The following is a 21,188-nucleotide window of genomic DNA, read 5'->3' as shown; positions in this document are numbered from 1 at the left end:
GCTTATCGACATTCCTCCATCCCCGGGTCTATCAATGTCCTTAACAGAATACACTTCAGCAGCGGCATGAAATTAAATGTTTTCCTGCGCAGATAAGAGAATATGCAGCGCACCCCTTCTAAAATATGTCATTTTTTAGCCCTTGTGGGTTTGGCGACACGCTTGAGTCAAAACAATGCGCCGAATCGAATGTTTGGGAGGCGAGCCTGTTTAAACCTTCAGGGATGAAAACATGATCACTAAAAAACAGACGTATGATACGCACATGTAGTGCTGCTCCCTGCTAATATTTTAGCCAATGTGTGTCCTCAACAAAAAGAAAAATACACAGTTATTACTTTTTTGTTTGCCTTGTACAGCCTAAATCATTTTAGACGTGAACCTTTTTTGACTTAAGATATTTTATGTAAAGAGCGTCATGGCAAAAAGATAGAAAATCAGAATTAAGTAAAGTAATCTTAATTGATATGACCGCAGGGATGTGCAAGAAATATTATATTTAAAAACTATGGACTGATTTTGTTAAGTGATATTGATAGCACAGCAACAGAGGCCTGAGTGTTCATGTCAGAAGAGGAAGCATGTGAAGCAGAATTAGATTTGGGCAGATCAGATATACAGTATTGAGTTAAAGCTGTCTTATTTTGAAAAATGTAGTGTTCAACAGGTCATATATGATAAAAACATAGCAGCTTCATACAGCTAATGTTCAATATTGTTTTTAAATACTTGTATCAGTAAACACAAGTTATAGCATTAGTTCTGTAAACAAAAAGTCAATGCTTGTAGTAATGTGTTGAACTTGGCAGGTATCCAAGGTACAGAGCACCAGCATATACATAAGACAAAGCCAATCATTTCACGATTGATAACAAAGGGATAGTGGCAGGCGGATGTTATGCTTTTCTCACTGCAAGGAATTCATTTTGTTGATTTGCATGACAACTTATGCAAATCACGTCAGTCACAACTTTGCAATAACATGTTTCTAGTCCTTTTGGATCGATCAATCTCAGCAATTCTTAAATGAAAACTGTGTCTGCTGTGCTTCTGAACAAAATGCACGGTAGCCACAGTTTTGGGGAAACTGTGCGTGAATGGAACATGTCAATTGTTTTACATTTTCACATTTCACTTCAGTGGAGGTGGATGCCATTCGATTATCTTTTTTATTATTATTATTATTGTGATGCCATGGAGTTATGGCAAGGGCTACAGATTGTTTCACTGCCAATTACATCACAATTTCACCAATCATGGAAAACCTGTTTTTAATTAGAATCACATTAGTGATAACTAAATTGGGTCAATACTTCTTTCGAAGGATACTTTGCAATACGTCGTGATTGTTTAGCAAAAAACTACACACACATACACATACAATGTTCTAGTTCTTGGAGATATTTGCCACATTTTTGTATGCTTGCTGCTCTCTACAGTTCATCATCATCAGTTTATTTGACAAAAGAAGCTACTCCTTTGCTTCTTTGTTTTCTGCAGGGATTTATAGTTCTGGATTTGATATCCAAAGCTTCAAACGAAAGTCACTGGTAATATGTATGCTGTCTATATATAAATGTTGTCCCTCATTCATACACAAGTAGTGATGAACACCCATAAGCATGATCTCAAGCACTATCCATACATTCATAAACATCTCTCGAGCTCTCCCATACTTATTCCCCGCAGCATACAACATATTTTTAAATGACCTTTTCCGAATAATATGACATACTCTGCAATTTTGTCATCATGTATGATGTTAATCATGTCTTCCTTTGAACAGTTACTCAAATATCTGGTGCTCTGTTAATGGACAACATCCTTGTTGCCGTCCATGTTTTGTTGCATACATTACGTAGTGCACCATAGTGACTAGGCAATTAAGTCATATTTAAGGGAAGACTTGCAGACCTGCAGCCCACTTCCTGTTTGTCCTCACTGACAAATTAGCTATAGCCAATCAGGGTGGAATAAATGACTAATCTACAAAAACATACACCAATGTTTCCAAAATCATCCAAAAGGCACTTCTCTTTACATATAGACTTTGTGGAAGATGAATACTTAAAATGGTGGCCAAAATGATTTGCTGAAATTGACAATTGACCTTAATAACCAAAAGAAAATGACATGTCAAACGATTCAAGACTTCTTTGCCAGAATGTGAATTGGCTTTTGGACTTCTATTGGTCCAATTTTCAAAAACTCTCACTGCAGGAAAAGAAGTATAAAAAACTTTTTTTTCTAAAGCAGAAAGATGATCAACAAAAACAACACTGTGGCATGGTGTTTGCATCCCTTAACCACAAGGCCAAAAATGGATGAAATACATTCCCTTTAGCTGTAATCTATGGGACTGTGGAGCACAGACGTTCCCCTTGTGCGCCGTTTGTTTCCTGGCTTAAGCAAATCCCTGGCATATTTATGTAGCTTCTGTTGATTTTGCAGTTTCTTTTTCTCAGCGTTGCTGCAGTCACGTTTTTCTGCCTTGATTTCACCCTTTCCCTTTGTTTTCTCTTGTTCATCCCTGGGAGACACGGAGCATAGCAGTCAAATTAGTTATCCAAACACCTTGTGAAACGTGATAATGGATAAAGCGCCAATATCATGCACACACACATAGCCGCGCTGTGTCAAAAGGATTTGCCGGGCATATAATTAGACTTGTTGCATGTGACCAGTTGCACTTATTTAGTTGTTGGAAAGGTGAACATTATTCTGCTGTAAAACATACTGTCATGGATTCCATCACGATGAATGCAAATCATATATGAATGACATACAGGACAGTTCAGAGCTATGATTGATAGATCAAAGCTATGATTAAGAGATGGGCAATAAAGTTGAGCTCAACGAGCAGAGGGACTAAAGGAGTGACCACCGACTGTATGCAAAAACAAGACAAATGGAATATGAAACTCTGTTTCTGAGAGCCTGCAGCTGATTCTAGCTCAGTACTAGCACTGTACTTCAGTAACACACACACACACACACACACACACACACACACACACACACACACACACACACACACACACACAAATACACCGTTTCCATCCTCTCATCCTCTCCTCCTCCTCTCCTTTCCATCCCTTTCTCCTTCCCTCGGCTACTCTTTGATCGTCATTGCCACAGGAATAGAAGAAGAGCGACGGGTAGAAAGTAAGTGGCATTGGTTGGGTGCTTCATCGGTCACTGTGTCCCTGCTTGCCCTGCTGGCTAATCCAATATTCTGACCAAACTTGTTTTGGAGTTTATTAGCGGGAACCCTCTGCGGCGACAGGGAGAAACGGAAGATCACAGAAAGAGAGAGAAAAAGAAGAGATATGTTGGTGCAAATGATGACATTTTGAATATAGACTCGGTCTTGGGAAGAAACTCAATGGTGTAGAATATATGTTGCCTTGTAGTGCAGTGTAGTTCCCCTTATTGGTACTGACCATGAAAAACTAAACCATGGTCCTCAACTTTTTAATTTCTCAGTTAGATCTGGTTGATTTGCCTATTAATAATAATTTCCTCCAGATGGAGAAACAATATTCTAATCAGAGGCAAGGTTTGGATTGTCAATGTCATCTTTCGACATTGCTGGACACGGGTGTCCACATACTCTTGGCTGCATACAGTCATATAGATGGCAGCAGTCGGAGAGCATGCGTCTGAGAGGAAGATGCAGTTCACAGTGAAAACCCTCACCTGGTGAACGAGAGATTGATTGGGAGCTTTACTAATTGTCAAACGGCTGCACTTGATTAAATTACATTTTAATCGTAGATTTTTGGGAAGGCAGCATTTCACTTGGCCATTACATTCGCTGTGCTTTATTGGTTTGTTTGTTTCTCTTATCACTCATATCTCCATAATGACGCACTCCTCTCATGACTAACTCTGTCTGTTCCTCATCAAAAAGTGTAATGCTGACTCATCAACACATTCTCTCACATTCTTCTGTGTGACCGCTGTTTATTTAGGCATAACTGGACCTTCGCACTATTGTTGCTAGAATAATGTTTGCATATGAGTCTACACAACAACTGTAATTACTGCTACAACTAACAATAATAGAGGTCATTATGTATCTGTGCAGAACACTAAAACTAAAACCAAACACCCTTTAACCTTGATGAATATTGAGAGATAATTGTTATACGTTTAAAGATAATATCAATAGCAGACAATTTAACTAAAGATGCTTGATATTTGCACTCATTCTTGGAGGATTTATTTCACCGTGGTTGCTCACAATTTCCTCTCTAACTATCTGTCCTTCTTTTCTCCTTGATCAATGACTACACCCTTGTGTGTCATAATTGCTCTATTTACACACACACACACACACACACACACACACACAAACACACAGACACACACACACACACACACACAAAACAGACCGACCTGCACAACGGTGTGGCGAGTAAACAGCGGCATATCTCAATGCCACCATTTAGCTGAGTCACTTTCCTAGGGCAGAGAGGCACAACATCGAGTTACTTTTATTCTATCCCCAATGGTTTTCTGCCCGAGGATTATTGCAAAGCCATTTGAGCGAAGCAGATGGAAACACGGTAGACTTGTGAACGTCACCTTGTTTAATTTGTCAGCCTTGATTTGTTTTCTGCAGGTGTAATTGACTTATGTCTCTACAACCGGGGAACAAAGAATGCAACTTTTTTTTCTTCCTTGCCCCCTACACTTAGAGCTGCTATGTTGTTCATATGCAGATTATATATTGAAGCACCCTTATATAATACATACAATCATATCTGTCATCAAAACAAGCAATGTCAAGGATTGAAGTATTTAAATAGTAATTCAAGCACTGCATGGTTTTAAGTCCTTGCATTATCAGTGGAATATTCACTGTGTAAAGTAGCTCAGATGCATTGTAAGCCCTCTGTTTTGCCTCCCAGGTATCTATGGCGTTAATGCAGATAGCATCAGGGCAATGTAACACACTGTTAATGGAGTGCAGATGGTCTGAAGATAAACTAATGACATCCTTCACTCACTCACTGACTGGCAGACACTTTGGGAGGGGGGGATACAGTTGTGTGTGCGTTTTGAGTGTGTGTCAACCATGACTCCATACGTATTCCAATTCTCAGGTGGAATTTGATTGTCTGAAACAGATACAATTTAAGACTATAGAACACTTACTGTATCTCTGGTCAAGTAATGGGTAGTGTAAAACTCCTCCACTCTCCCTTATATCTGCCTCTCTCTCTCCATCACCGTCACTCTCCCTCTTTCTCTGGAGACGTTGGTTTGTTAATGACTTCACTGCGGTTTGTCTCTCAGTTGGCGCTGACTGCGGTTGATTATCCCACCATCAGCATTCAGCATCAGTGACATCTGAGAGACTCTCCCACCCGTGCTGTTCAGCCACAATGCGCAAATACCTTGTGATGTCACACGCGTATGAATATTAACAAGCCACTGCACGCTACCGCCCGTCTTTCTTCTCAAGGCAGACATAAATAATTAGCCCGTTCTATTCAAAAATATGTCAGTCGTGGTTGAAATATTGTTGAGTTGTGGGATCTGCGGGAAGCTTTGTACAGTATGAGATTTGGAAATTGCTGCTGTCTCTGGTTCACTTTTGTCTTGGAGCTGCATGCTTTCTGGACAATTTGGGTACAGACAAAAAGTGCCACATTATTAAGTCCCCATTTGCAGTTATACAGTAAGCGTATTATAAATTGCAATGTCTTCTTCCCCTGCAACACCACTAGGATCACTGGTAACACGTTTGCAGGCTTTCAGATTGCACACATTTAAACTGAAATTGAGAGCACTGATGGCTAGCCACAGAACTCCATCAAGGCCAGATCACTCCCTTGGGCAAAGTGACGCGGTACATAACAGCTTACCAAAAAAAGAAAAGATAAGACGGCTGATGGATACACAGTCTAATTGCTTATGAAAGTCTCCCTATTAGCTGGTGGAATCAAATAATGTGTGTGGGAATGGAGTGCCATTTTAACGTCCACGAGGCAACACGGTCAGCTTTTTTCACTAAGTAGAACCAACGATGAGTCATACACACACACACACACACACACACACACACACAGAGCAGCAACAGTTTAGATCCCCAAAAAAAGCCTAATTTAGCAATTTTCTTTTTGCCAAAGACCCACTGAAGAGCTGTAACTGGGACAATTTGTGTGTGTCGCAATGACTGGGCACTAGTTTTCAGCATTTCTGTAAGTATAATAGGCAGTCAGTGGAGAATTAAAGCTTACAGAGCACAACGGCGCATCAGCCCCTGGCCTTGACCACTGACAAGTTATAGCAGCACAGGGTAAGAATACTCGCAGAACAACACATGAAATACACACATGGTTGTCAACTTTACACTTCCTCCCCTGTTTCTCTCTTACCACCCATCATTTATTGGCTAATGTCTCCCTTCTACTCAGCAATCAAAATCTTGCTGCTGTATCTATTTTTCTCCCCCCCCCTCTTCCCTCTGGTAAATTCAGCTGCATCAGCATTGTACTTACATTCCAACCCTGAGAACACACACACACACACACACACACACACACACACACACACACACACACACACACATATTCACTGAATGAGATTAAAGGACGAAATGACCTGATTTAGTCTCTGTCTGTTTACAGCTGTAAACATCACGCATATATTTGAGGGGAGATCACAAACGCACACGCACGGAAATGTTCAGATGAATAAAACCGCGCGAGCGTGACACCCTATAGCTGTAGAGCCTAATGAAGGGGTTGCTCACCGTGACTCATCCTAAATCAACTCGGGCTCATGGTTGGAGTTGTTGCATTCCCACATACTGATAAGTGAGAGACACCTCCCTACTTTTCATATATTCTGTCCTCCCTCACCCTGCTCTTCCGCACCGCCATCTCCTCATTACAATACCTCCATTCTTTTGCGATACAGTCGTCTTTCTGCACATCTGCTCTGTGTCCCTCTCTGTCTGTCTCGCCCTCTCTCGGTCCCACGGGTTGTGGTGGGATAATTGGAAGCAGAGGTTCTTCATTGAGATGATGCTGAGGCCAGTCAGGTGGAAAGCCCTCTTAATAGACCTATGCTCTCCCCATGCGTATGCAAACACTTACACACACATACACTGTCCATTGTGAATGCAGCCATGCACACTGACACCTATTCTTCGCCTCAGAGGCCCTCATCTATAGGATTACGCAGTTTTCCACACAGTAGCAACAACAGCCAATGCTCTCCCATAACATGCTCCTGTTCTGAACTTCTCTATCTCTCTCTTTTTAACCTCTTCTGTCCATCACTCTTTCGTCCTCCCATTATAAATGTACCACTCCAGACACCTGTGCTGCAAATCCTTTCTTTTGTATCGCTCTGTCGCAATCATATCTCGCATCTTATCCTTGATAACAGGCAATCCCCCAGCTGGCTTTTTCACAATACCGGCTGCACGCCTCAGATTGCCACAGCCCATATCACATTGCAATATTTAATCTCCTTTTGCATGTGAAGCCAGTTTATGTGTGTCTTCTGACAGTATCCATTTTGTGTTCTCTTAGCCTGGAAAAATTACTCGGGCCCGTATCATGATTTGGATGCGGCAAGAATCCCTCCCAGTTTGTGGACCCCCCCCCCTTCTCCGCACTTTCAGCCCCTCCATCATACCCTCTATCAATCCCCCCTTCCCTGCAGTGCGCTGCTGAACCAAGATGGCTGCCTTCCAACTCAATTTGTGGTCAGCGAAGGGGCTATTTGCATGAACATGTGTCCCATAGTTTAGCTGGGATCCCACCGTGACAATCACACAGAGAGGAGTGAAATCATCTCTTACACATATATATATATATATATATATATATATATATATATATATATATATATATATATATATATATATATATATATATATGTCCTGTACTGATGTTTTGCTATTTTTCCCCACCTCCACTGTGGTACTTAAGGATTAAGTGAAACACTGAGGCCTCTCTTAACACAGAGAGATAAAAGTGAGGGATGTAATAGATTGTAAAAATTGGGATACACATGCAGTGAGAGAGTGCATGTGGGAACATAAAACGAAAATTAAAGTGGCACTCGGCGAGGGAAATTTTAAGGATTAGATAAAGGTCAGGTGACAACATTATCCTTTATTAAAATCAGTAAATCAGTAGACTATAGCGTGGACACACATTTGTGTCTATGCACAGATGAATCAACCTGTGGTGACTGGCAACAAATCATAAGTGGACACCTGTTTTTTTAACAAGTATGTGCATGTGTGTATGCCATTATGTGTATTTCAAACATGTCACATGGATGTATTAGCTGAAACTGGTTGTTTCCATAGTACATTGGTTATTAGTCCCCCAGATGTTGGAGTTGCCATAGTCAGTATAGTCATATATATATATATATATATATATATATAAAATCAGAATGCATTTTGTTTCCATGCGCAAAGCCATTCAGAAGCTGTGTTAATGAGACATGTCATACACAATAGTAATGAGACATAAAAAGAGAATGTATTCTCTATACGTTTTATGTCATTTAACTGTTGAATTAACATTTATACTTAGAGACTGCAAAAAGATTCAAATAAAATAAGTCAAATTGATGTTGAAAGTGTTATTAGGACTAGGAATGGTACCACCTCACGCCATCACTTCAGTTATTTATGACATTTTGTTTTACACACATTTAAAACCCTAAGCCTAGTTAATTATCTTGGTTTATTGTCCTATTTGTTCGAGGTAAAACACAGTTACACAAATTACGTTTTATTTGCCTTTAGACTGTCGCAGTAAATTTATCAAACAATCTTTTACTGTTTAGTTGTATTTTTTTGTTTACTTTGTAATACATTCATTAAATGTGCATGGGCCTTGGCACAATGACATAGGCTAATTTAGGCACCGTGGTCATGCTGCCTTTGGTCTGCTGTCATAGATTGGGGGCGTTTGTGTCCCATTTGCTCCTGGGCCACTTGGCCACAACATCAAAGATCATGCATGCATAACCAATATGGTGATACTGTGGTATGGATAACATTTGCATGTGTCCTCTTCACCTGAGTTTGAAGTAATAATCCAAAAGAACCACTACAATGCAAACAATGCTTTATTTTTTACGTTCACATTTACAATTAGGCAATTTTTAAACAACAATGGTCTTTGAAAAAGATTGTTATTTTAAACAATAAATCAATTTTTTTTATCTCCACAGGAGTGTGTATAAATGTTTCTCCTATCATTGTTCACCTTTTGGCAACTCCTAACAGGCTCTTCTTTATCTTAAATCTTATAATAATCATAATAATTTAAGTCAGTTGCAAAACTATTTGTACCCAAGCTCTAAAAGTAGGTTTAAATACGTGGTAATCTGATAATTTAAAACAAATTAAAGTTGGGAGCAATTACATGCTCTTAGATGTTTGATAAATACATATCCATATGAGTAACAATTGCTGAATTTCTTTATTGATTCAAGTTGTATTAAGTAAAGTGGAAAATGGAAACCCACAAAGTGAAATTGCCCTCATTAACATCTGATGGTGAAAACGAGCTTCAATGTCATCCAACGTGAAAAGAACATTAAGTACATAAGATACCATGAGACTGATACATAACAGGTATGAATAGAAAACAAATATTCTCTTCCAGGTGAAGTCCACATCTCAAAAGTACTCGTTGTTTTTTTAGATATGGTTGTTTACTCTAAAATGTGTGTTATTTATCTATTTAACTGTTTGTTCATTCCCACACTGGCTGCTGTGTTTCTAATGTACTGCAGACACAAGATTGAAGTTACTCTGTCTGTTGCTGATGGATAAAAATCTGTTAAGCTTTTCTGTATCGTTGAGGTCTTGGCATTTTAATAATTTGTGGATGATTCACAGCCTCGTTATATAAAAAGTTATCCTTGAATGCTGAAGGGAACAGCTGGCTTGATGGAAGTGGGCTTCATACCTGACCTTGCAACCAACTGTGCTGTTGATTGGATCTTTTTTTTTTTGTCTGACAGTTATTGTCCTTCTGTCCATTTGTTCTCAGGTTATCGGGATTCCAGCTGCCTTCACCCATTGTGAGTACAGGCTCCAGGCTCACACTGTGGCTACTGTCTGACTACGCCGTCAGCGGGCAGGGATTTAAAGCGGTCTATGAAGGTAACACAACCTCCATGTTGTTTATTACATGTTGTGACATATTTTCATATGGCTAAAATCTAGATGTGATGAATTTGAGCTCAATCTCAAATTTCTTGTCAAAAATGCCACGTCTCTTCTGAGACGTGGCATTTTCCTCAATTGATTTCTTCATTGCACTCATGTCAGTCATTTAAGCCAATACATTTTCAGCCACAAATGGCACACAAACAAAGTGAGGAGGAGAGAATGCGGTGTATAGCGTGACTCGTGTTGCAGTTCAAAAGTAGCTAGTGTGCACTGAACTAATTCAGACAATTTAATTGAAAGCCATTATATCCAGCTAGGTTATTGTCTCCCCCTTCCCATGCCAGGACTGGGAACTTTATCCTGGTGACATGGAATGCTTTATGACCCATGACGTGATGATATTAATGATGGCACGCATCAAACCCACGCAGGAGGAACGGCGAGCTTAGGGAGGGGAAGGAGATACAAGGGAGTGACTAATTAGGCTAATTACCTGACAGGAGTGTGTCAGTCTCTTTGAGATATCGTGAATGTGGGGAATGGGGATGTGGCTCGATGAAGCCACATCAAGCGACTCGGGAGGCCCGAGACCACATTGCGTGACGAGATAAAACCACAGACAAAAGAGCAAAGAGACTGTACGTTAACTCCACTCGGAGGCAATTGGGGCATCGTGCCTTTCTTTCTCACTGGTGGAAACAAGACTGTCATACTTGTCTAGCTTCTGACCTTGAATGATGCAACTGTCTCTTGCTTCAAATATGTTTGCAAAAACTTTTAAAAAGCAGGTAACTGCATTAAATAACACTGTAAATGATCATGTTGGGGGCCCTCGATGGCTGGCGGCCTGTCCAGGGTGTCCCCTGCCTTCGCCCTATGTCAGCTGGGATAGGCTCCAGCGCCCCCGCGACCCTAATGAGGATAAGCGGTATTGAAAATGGATGGATGGATGATCATGTTGGTGGTTTGAAAACTTGTACTACAAATGTGTTGGTGCTTCATGCAGTTATACTCTCATGCATACACTCATGCATACACTGTGGTATCATAGAGACTGTTTCAGGGATATCATGCCTGTTGAGCACCAGGGGAAATGAGTGCAAAGCCATAATTACCTGTCACCCACTTCTCATGACACTATTGAGACCAACTGCAATGACCCAAGAGGCTCCGTGGTGCGGACATGTGATGCTGCCCTGTAGGTTAGAATAAATGCTAATTGGTGAGTTAGAGGTACAGGAGCAATTACTCGATGTGACTAAATGGATGGAAGACCACCCACAGCTGACATTTAATACATTGTACAGAGTATGCACACATGCATCACATTACGTATTCTTCTGGTGAGTTGTAAATGCATCCCTTTTCTACTTCCCTTTATTATTATTTTAAATATTTAATTCTGCTTTTCCTTTGAACCTATTTGGCAATTTTCTCTTGACACACATGTTTTTGTTTTTTACACAAATGCCAGAGATAATGAATCTTGACCCTATGGCTATTGGTTGGCCATATTTTATCTGGTTAATGATTAAAATCAACATAATGCATAACATCAACTGAATATTAAGAACAGCCGAGGTAAACAAAACAATGCTCCTAAAGCCTTTTTCTATGATGTCGGAGACATTTAGGGAGGAGATGCATTTAGATTTAAAGTAAAATTTAAATTGTAAAATTTGCCTTGTTTCCAGAATATATCTTTTAATGGTTTATTTTAGCAGCCTCAATGACAATGGAGATATTTCAAATAGCATTTATGGTATTAAACTACGTAGGAAGTTGAGAAACACCAGGGAGATGTTGCAGAAGCTGACGCACTGCTTAGTGTTGCTTTGTTTGAAGTCAGTTTGACCAGAAACCATTGGCATAGAGCCACTGTTCTGCATTGATTGGATTAGTTCACAGTTAGAAATAATGCACAGTGGTCGGCGGGTGACAAGTTTGAGAGCAAGCAACATCCAAAGATTATACATAATCAGAGATTCCACTGGGTATCATCTAAAGAAGTTTCTCAGGGTGGCACTGTTAAAGTGTGCTTACATTGAAACTGACATTGTCCTGTATTAACCCCCACAATCAGCATTTTTTTAAAGCAGGTTGTTGCACTTAATTCACCCTTTCTACAGCAGTAACCTGTGATTGACACCCATAGGGGTGACTAGAGATGAACTGTTGTTTGCCATAACGGTCGTTGTATAACGCCAAAATGCCACAACCGTTTAATAGTTAGTATGTGAGCATTTTCGATATAGTAAAAGACCAAGGAGTTATGTGAACTGCCGATAAGTTACACAGTTTTAGTGAAAAAAGTTTTACCGCCAATCAATATCCGCTTATGCTTACTAAACATTTGCGATGTGGAGCCTGGGCATTAAGTCTTCCTCGTTGCCGATCCCTGATAATGCCATATTGTAAAAATCGGTAGGAGGAGAGCTAGTTAACGTTAGCAGCAACTGCTAACAGCTGTTACAGCATGGTGCGTTCATGCTCCAGTAAAAAATTTAATTGGACGAAGGTAAATTGTAACATATTGTGTTCAAATATAATCGTGTAAAATGTAGTTTGGGTGAAAAACTTTAATCTATACAGTTGTTTTAAGGAGATATTGTATGAGCTATTGTAAGGAATTATGATCTGTTTAACTTCACACAAGAGTTAACGGCTTATAACATATACTAAAAACAGCCAATGCCAAGATTTGTTTATCAATACAAATACAAATTTGTATTTACTAATCATTTAAATTGTGTGTTTTAATGCAAATAAACACTACTACTTGACAACTTAAACAAAGTATAAGACATATTCTGATCAATAATCGTGAAACTGTGATATATTCCCTCTGACAATAACCGGGATGTCAAATATGTATCATGACATCCCTACAAAAGAACATATGCAAATGTAATTGTACATGTGTACCCAGAGTACTGCATGCCGGTAGCTCATCCAGCCTCTACCCACTGACCTGGATGGACCAAGTTAAACCATAACCAGCCTGTCAAGTGACTTCATTTGTATGCATCTTTGTATATAAATAATCTCCACTGTCAGGTATGGTTCCTTTCTCCCCACACAAAACAGTTATGGAAAGTGTAATATGTTTACTTCAGGGGAAGTATACTTGTGAATAATATACTTTAAAGTGAAGAGTGCCAGCAGTGTGGAGGTGTGCATTTCCCAGAAAGCAGATTGGTTGTGTCACAGATGTGGTGCAGCTGTGTCATGACTCCAGTGAAAGTGTGACAGAAATAAGCAGCAAGATATTTAGTTTTGCAGATTTTTTAACCTCAGTTTGCATCTTTTTGGAATTAAATTATACAAATGCCACACATTAGTATTAGTCAGTTTACATATGTTGTACATATATTGTTCAGGGGACATTCTGGGTTTTAAATTCTCATTTAAAAACAGTGCGTGGGATCCATACTTAAAGTATAGGGAGCAGGAAAAACGATAATGGTGTGCACCAAAAGAAAATATCAAAAAATGGATGTAAATGAGGTCCAGGTTTAACAACAGCCACACTAAATCAAATATGAACTCTCACACAGCTTGTACAGTATAATCTTATTATCATGTATCAAGTCGTTGATATAGCTTTGCTGTTAATAATAAATAATAATAATGCATTTTATTTGTAAATCACTTTTCATTAAAAAATAATTGCAAAAGAGTGCTACAGAGCCAGTAGATAGTTAAAAACAAACTATAATAGAAAATAAAATAGCTGGCACCCGGACCCTAATTAGCCATTCAACATGGAGGCCTGCAAGAAACAGTTTTCTTCAAGAATTCAAGGTTTCATTTTGTGAGTAATTGATATACAAATGGTCATTTTTTGGGTGAAGTATTTATTTTAAGTGAAATTGAATGGGTGAGCAGCATCATCAATTCACCACCTCACTATCTGTCTCTCCAATGTACCCTGTATCCAAAAGTTTTCGCACAGGTGCGCACATTCTCTTGTCAAACTTGTTTTTATAAATCACAACTGCCACTTGCCAAGTGGAGTATGTCTCTGTTTTGTGCATACGCAATGGCTATAACAAAAGATTGTTTCTCAATTTGGATCTCGCTCCTTTTTGTATTATGCTAAAGATAAATAATACAACCACTGTCCTATCTTTAGCTGTCGTTGTGCTTGCTCATTACATCTGACCCACTCCCTAGCCAATGATGTCCACTGTTGTTCTTGGTCTTGTATTAATAGAGTGGTTATGTGGAACAGTTTGTTTGTGTGCCATAGTATGTCTCTGTGTAGACGTCACTGGCTATGTGTGTGAGGCTTTTACTCACTGGTTGTCCTCACATTTTCTCAAATGGGATAAGTGTCTTTTTTTTTTCTTAGCCTGATTGGCTTTTCTCAGCACAGCTTTTGGCAGTAAAACCTCAGTCTTCTACAGCCTCTTTTTATTTGGACTGCGCTTACCCTCCACCATTTTGGTGCGAGCCCATCTCGTCTCTATTAGATATCTGTTCAGCCCACACTGCAATAAGCCTAAGTGCTGCACAGTCCATCTCCCCAACACACTGCGTAATGGCTGAGACCACTCTGGAATCTCTCCCCTCTCATCACCATGGCAACCACCAGACTCCTTGATCCTGTCTTATTCTATTCTTTATCTTCATCTATTTGCGAACTCTATGTTCATGCGAAGAGAACTTTTTTTTTTTCCTTCTCCGTTCTTACTCGTCTTCTCCCTTTTTGTCTGCTCGACTGCGAATCTCAACCAGCATGGCCCCCCAAATTGTGTTGCCTCTTCCCTAATGCTATCATTCGTTCTCCCTCTCTTGAATGTGAGAGTGCCATGATGTTTCTCTTCCGTCTGTGTCTTAGTTGCATATTCCATGTGCCTACCAACTGGGTCAGCCAAAAAAAAAAAAAAACACAGCCAGCCCTGCCGCTCGACTGGCAAAGCCTGTCTGCCTCCTCAGCATTAAGTCCCTGCAGGTGTCTAAAATAGGACAAAATGGCATGCACATAATAATTCACATAGTAATTTAGTATTCTTTTTTTTTTTATCAGTTTTGCACGTTTTCTTATTTCCATCATTGGATACATTACACTACTACTTAAGATCTAATTTTAAGTCTCAGCTGAATTATGAATACATTTGGGCAACCTATTGGTATTATTGCATAATGAAGGGGAATTTAAAACGTAAAATCAAAATAAATTGTTAATCTGTCAATCGATGGATTTATGAAGGGTTTGGTGAAACAATTAGTCATAATAAGTGAACAGAAAGTGAAGAGTAAAGGAGAAGCAGAGGGAGTCCTTCCAGCAACACAGCCTTCTCCTTCTGCATCCATCAGAGCGGATCTACAATAGCGTCTCTATCTACTCCCCCTCGACCACCCCTGCCCCCCCTCTCTCTTTCCTCCTTCCTATTAGCATAAAAGAGGCAGGTGGGGGCAGAGTAGATGAGGGTGATGAGAAGGCAGTGAAGCATGAGTGAGTCTAGTGCTTAATTGAAAAATGAGGCTCGTCCCCTTAAGTCGGGGAGTTGGCCAAATGGAAGTGTGATGACAGAGGCGGTCGACGAGTATAGACCTGGTTGAAAACCTACAACCATAATGTTCTATTTCCCCTCCACAGGCACTAATACACATTTTACTTAGGGCTATGTAACGGCCCTGTTTGTGTTTGCATCTGTAATTTAAATGGAGGGGTCGCCGGGGTTTTCGAACCTGCAAAGCTTCGATGGGATACTTTCCTTGGATGTTTGCTGTTCGCTCTGGTAAAATTAGCTTTGATTAGGAGAGAAGCACAACAGTAATTGTTTGTCAAAGAGCAATTTACATGGGTTGTTTGAATGGTTTCGATTTGATATTCTGCATCATTCAGTAGCAATATTATATTCCTGTCTTTTCTCTATTGATGTATGATGCCGTCTCACAATATTAGCAATGCAGTGTGCTATTTAGAGATTACTGTTTGGCTACAAGCAACTGTCCACATTTTTGATTAAATTAATAGCCTCCAGCATGAACAAGCCATCCTTGTGCAAGAAGAAATCAAATAACAAGTAAAACTAGCATTAAGAACATCCCGGTAAAACATTTAAACAAATCAATGGACCAGAAGTCAAAAAGGTTCAGTTCAGCTGCTAATGGCTAATGGCTAAAAATTGGACACACACTTGTGTGTCCCTGTCTGCTTTAAACAAGAAGTCGTTCCATATACAGTGTGCATGGAAAGGACGCATTGCTCCATTGTCCCATCTTTTTATTTATTTATCTCTAGCTGTTATGGAGCTCTTGCTTTGTCAATAGACATTAATTATTACCATATTATCTATTAATTAGGGATGCACTAATACAACTTTTTATCAGACCAAGTGCAAGTACATACACTTGAGTACTTGCTGTACCCATATTCTTACTAAATAAAAACATTACAGTTTTACAAACAATATGAAAGTATGGTTTAATTTCATCAGACATTAACACTCTCTAACTGTAACAAATTAAATATACAATACAATGCTGTTGCTAACATTTTAACACAAACTTTTAGCTTCAATTTTCCTTAAATATCTCATCAGTGCTTGCTGATGTCGAGTTTATGTCTTGAATGGAGAATAATTGTATCCAAGTTGACAAACTTTAGCTTATTAAATTTAATTTAAACACGTCTTAATTACTATTTAGGGCAGGGATTTCTGTATACAGAGCTATTTTATGAAACATAAATAAATCAACAGTAGTAGCTTTCCCCAGTCCAGTACATTATTCATGGTAAATATATGGTCTTAACATGCTTCATGGTATGTGTGCTCTGGCAGAAGGTCAGGGACCGGGGAAGGCCACAGACGGTGTAAATGTCAACATGGTTTGAAACAGCTGGCAGCCACATTAGGCATGGAGTTTGTTATGATACACATGTTGTTGAATAGATACTGTGGAATATCATCTATAATAGAATAAATATGTTTAAAAGCTATCTCCGACAAGCTCTGATATCATTTTCAGCTCAAACATCGCGGCCTGCTCACTCTAATTCTTTCCGGTCTAAATACTTTGACTGCTGGGCCGTTTATGAATGCATTTCATATTGTGTGTGTGTGTGTGTGTGTGTGTGCGTGCCTTTTCATCTAACGTTGGACTTCGGCACTGTAATACATTCACCAACAGGGGACTCTTTAGACAACAGGGGACATTTTAGAAGTCCCTTCATGTGCATGCTCTAAATTATGCTCAAACAATGTCTAACACCATCTTGTGATTTTTTTATTTAAATTTTAGAAGAGGTGTGTAAGTGTTTAAATCATTGTTCAGCACTGCTCTGGCTCACATACGTCCTCGTTAACGCTCCATTGTGTGAGTAGCTTGCAGACCCTTCTTTCAGACTGAAGTATGGCTGTTGAACAGGCTACTTAGTAAAGAAACCAGTCTCTTGCAAAACAAAACAGCTCAGCTTAGTGGATATCTTAAGTGTCAGGGTTGATACTGTATTAAAGTAAACCGCAGGAAAATAATATGTATTTTAGAGACATGCTTGATATCAATGCCTTTTGCTTACTGTCTTTGCGGTTTAAACCCCTGCTCTCCGGGCTGGCAAGGTTATGATGCATTTTATTTGGTGTGTGTGCATAATTCACATACAATCTACTCAGCTGTGAAGACAAAGAGGCTGATGCCTGCATGCAAGCCAGTTTCTCTCTTTCTGTCTCTTTTTCACACATTTTTAGGTAGGCAACTCATCCAGCCTCTAATAATGCTGAGTTTGAAAGGTATAACCAAAAGGGGTAGGAGATGAGTATTATTAGCATTGTCATGAAATAAATCTTAAAACAAACATTGTATTATTAATTCCACTTTTTCAGGGATATCTCAACGTATGCTCAGTTATCCCTGATTGGTCCATTTGTGGCATCCTCTATCCAACTGCTGAGGACACTAACAAATCAAATCTGCCCTATGTTGGGCAACAACAAGTATTTGTATTTTCTATTTTTACACTTTACAAAAGAGCTGTCGGTTTTTGTATTGACATGTTCTTTTTGTTTTCAGTTGTACAGGCTTCGCGGAATAAATGTGTATTCCTTTGTCCATTGGATTGGTCCTTTATCTCTGGTCATAATTTTTATGTTATATCTTATATCCACATGAGAAAAGACAATAGACCATGAGCCCACTGTATATACCAGGAACCCTGTGACTGTAACACTAATGTAATCAGCTATCATTGATATGATGCAGTCAAAGTGTCTGCCATGTAAACAGTCTATGACAGTGAGTAAGTGTTTTTTGCCAGGTACTACCGAATGGCGGAATATGAATGAGTAATGATCATCACCTCTCCCAACTCTTCTGTTTGTATTTCCAATGCCAACCATGTAAGTGTTAGATAGAGCCTTGAACAGAAACATACTGTAAGAGATTAGGGCCATGTAGCCTAAATGCCTCCAGACTTGGCCACAGTTCAGTTTTGTGTTTGCGGGCATATCAGGATTAATTTTTTGTGCACTGATGTCGACTCTCCCTTAAGTAGTGACTCACTGCTTTGTTTTCAAATAAAACAAAACGGTTTTCTTCTGTGCATTTGTCTGTCGTCAGTGACCAACCAGATCCGGTAAGTCTTGGTTCTGTATGTTGCGTCATTATACCAGGCACAGCTGTATGAATGCTGACTATACCGTGTTCACCAGTAGAGCCTAGAGAGCGAAACGGGACGATTTTTAGCTGAGCATGACCGGCAGAACAGTTTTGTATTTCTGTTTGTGTCACGTCCAGGCTAACATCTTTCACTTCACCATCGAGAAGTTGATGTATACCATAAACAAATGGGAAGATTATCCTTTTAGTTTTTTCTTTTTATTTGGTGCCCTGGAAACCGGGGCTGACCTGCCCCTCTGTGTGGAGTTTGCATGTTCTCCCTGCATCAGCATGGGTTTTCTCCGGGTTCATCCGGGAGCCTTCTCTGCATGTTGTTATGGTTCTCTATAAAACACCAGCTTCAGTACAACCTTTTAACTTGTGTTGCTGCAGTTGCTGTAATTGTTTCCACAGATCATCACAAATGCATTTTTGTTCTTTACATATTAGCCACAACACCCTAGTGTTTATGTTGGGACTGCCAATTACACACTTGCCATCACAATAGCAGAATGCCTTTCTAATGTTGTACTCGAGAATGCAGGTCCAATATAGTTGCTACATTAAGCTGCACCTGTTCCTAGCAACAAATGGTTTCCTTATTGGATGTATTTGTTTACATGCTGCAGAGAATGCCACATTGACAGGCAGAGACTGTAAGCGCAGAGACTTTGTTAATGTTGAATGGAAGTCCAACTATTGGACTTCCATTCAACATTAAAATAATGGCTGTAATTTTATTTAATGTATACACATTTCTTTGGAAAATGAGGGCTGTCTGGCACGTCCGGGTAAACAGAGCTTCCGCTCTGGCAGATTGTGGCTGTTATTGGAGTCTGGCATGGGAATCGGCCGCCATCGTGTCTAACCATTAAATGCTTCTAACACTTAATTAATGGCCGATTGTTGTGCGGCAGTTCTCCGTCAGCCTAATGAAAACTGTTTCTGCTCACACATACTTTTACATAAACTCACATACGACGCCTGGCATGCACACTGACTTTCACAAACAAACACTTTACATCAATATTCCGATATATCATGTCGATGGCTTTTGTGCCATTTACTCATAGTGCATTTGTTTTTTTTCAAGCCTTGTATTTCATCTTCACCACATTCATTTGAGATGACTATTTGAAAACAATATTGTTTTCTCGCTCTATCACTCTGAATCCTGTATTCTCCATAGATAGTCAAATGTTTTTTTGATTTGCGAACAATTTGAATAATTATTAAACACTAACTCTTAAGAATACATTAGTTTTGTAAATGTTTCTTTCCTTGCTTCATGTTATGTTAATATTTTATGCTGAATCCCACCTTTTTTGGGATTATTTTCATATTTTCTTTCTTTATTTTGCATCCTGAGTTCCCATTGCCCGACAAGTCATTGCCAGGCACATCTGCTTTGCAAAGCACAGCAAGACACACTCATTCTTTTTGGTTTCTACCATCATTCCAGCGTGCCCTCTATTTGTTTTCTGGGTGAATGGGCGGCAAGATGCGGTCTGGTCTGCGGTCAGGACAAGCTATTGTTTTGCTCTCCAGGAAAAGGAGTGGAAAACAACACTGCCACAACATAGTTGCACACAGACACATCTGCACTGAAGACATTCAAGAGCACACATTCACACAAGTGGACACAGGAGTGCACACTCAAACGTAGCATGATGCATCCGCTGTGCAGTGGAGCATGCACACAAAGGTCAACCTTCCCTGTGAACGTGGCTTCGGGTGAGTTTGTTTGCAGTGCCTTTGACTCCGTTGTTGGTTCTTTGGGTTGGTATTCGATTTTCAATTTTTCGAAGCAGTTATTGTTTTTCTATAATTTGTTGTCTCTTGTCAGACGGGTCCTCTATTTATTTTTTACGGATCGCATTCTTCTCGTTGACAGTTGGTGCATCCCTCCCCCACCCATGTATTTGTCGCTCGGAATGATCTGTTATCAAACATAAATAAATTAGTAAAGTATATATATAATATTGACACGAGATGAGATGGGCTTTATTTTTGCTTTTATTTTTTTCTAAATAAATATTTATCTTTATTATTTAAGTGAAAGTAATGTTGAAGCTATTTTTCTCGATGTATCGGACCGCAGGGATGTAATTTATGGGCGGGCAGACAGTTTCAGTTGCAAACCTTCAGATGCAGTCTGTCACCCAGCCTTAATCTGGATCCAAACTGGTTTGTTTTTTTAGTTGCAGTCTTCTTCATTGCTATTCATGTCTCCACTTTTTGTATTCATACCTCAGCAGAATTGAACATGAAAATCCCTTAATGTGTTTTCCCGGGGTTTAAATTAATTAAAAAGGATGATGGTGGTGGTGATGATGATAAATTTACGTAGGCAGCTCACCCAAGTAACATTTATGTGCAGGAACCCCCCCTCCACTGACGCTTTGCATATTTT

General features: G+C 39.5%; 1 protein-coding gene across 1 annotated transcript in view; it reads left to right on the top strand.

The window, feature by feature from the left end:
- Positions 1-21,188, top strand: part of csmd2 (CUB and Sushi multiple domains 2) — a 206,680-nt gene that overhangs the window by 20,578 nt on the left and 164,914 nt on the right. Inside the window, exon 3 of the mRNA XM_034545807.1 lies at positions 10,047-10,159. Coding sequence (XP_034401698.1) covers positions 10,047-10,159 — 113 coding nt within the window. The remainder of the gene's footprint in view (positions 1-10,046; positions 10,160-21,188) is intronic.

The sequence above is a fragment of the Cyclopterus lumpus genome, chromosome 11 (genome assembly GCF_009769545.1).
Source record: "Cyclopterus lumpus isolate fCycLum1 chromosome 11, fCycLum1.pri, whole genome shotgun sequence".
NCBI classification, from domain to species: Eukaryota; Metazoa; Chordata; class Actinopteri; order Perciformes; family Cyclopteridae; genus Cyclopterus; species Cyclopterus lumpus.
Note: the sequence above shows the minus strand (reverse complement) of the source record. Positions and strands in the feature narration are given on the sequence as shown.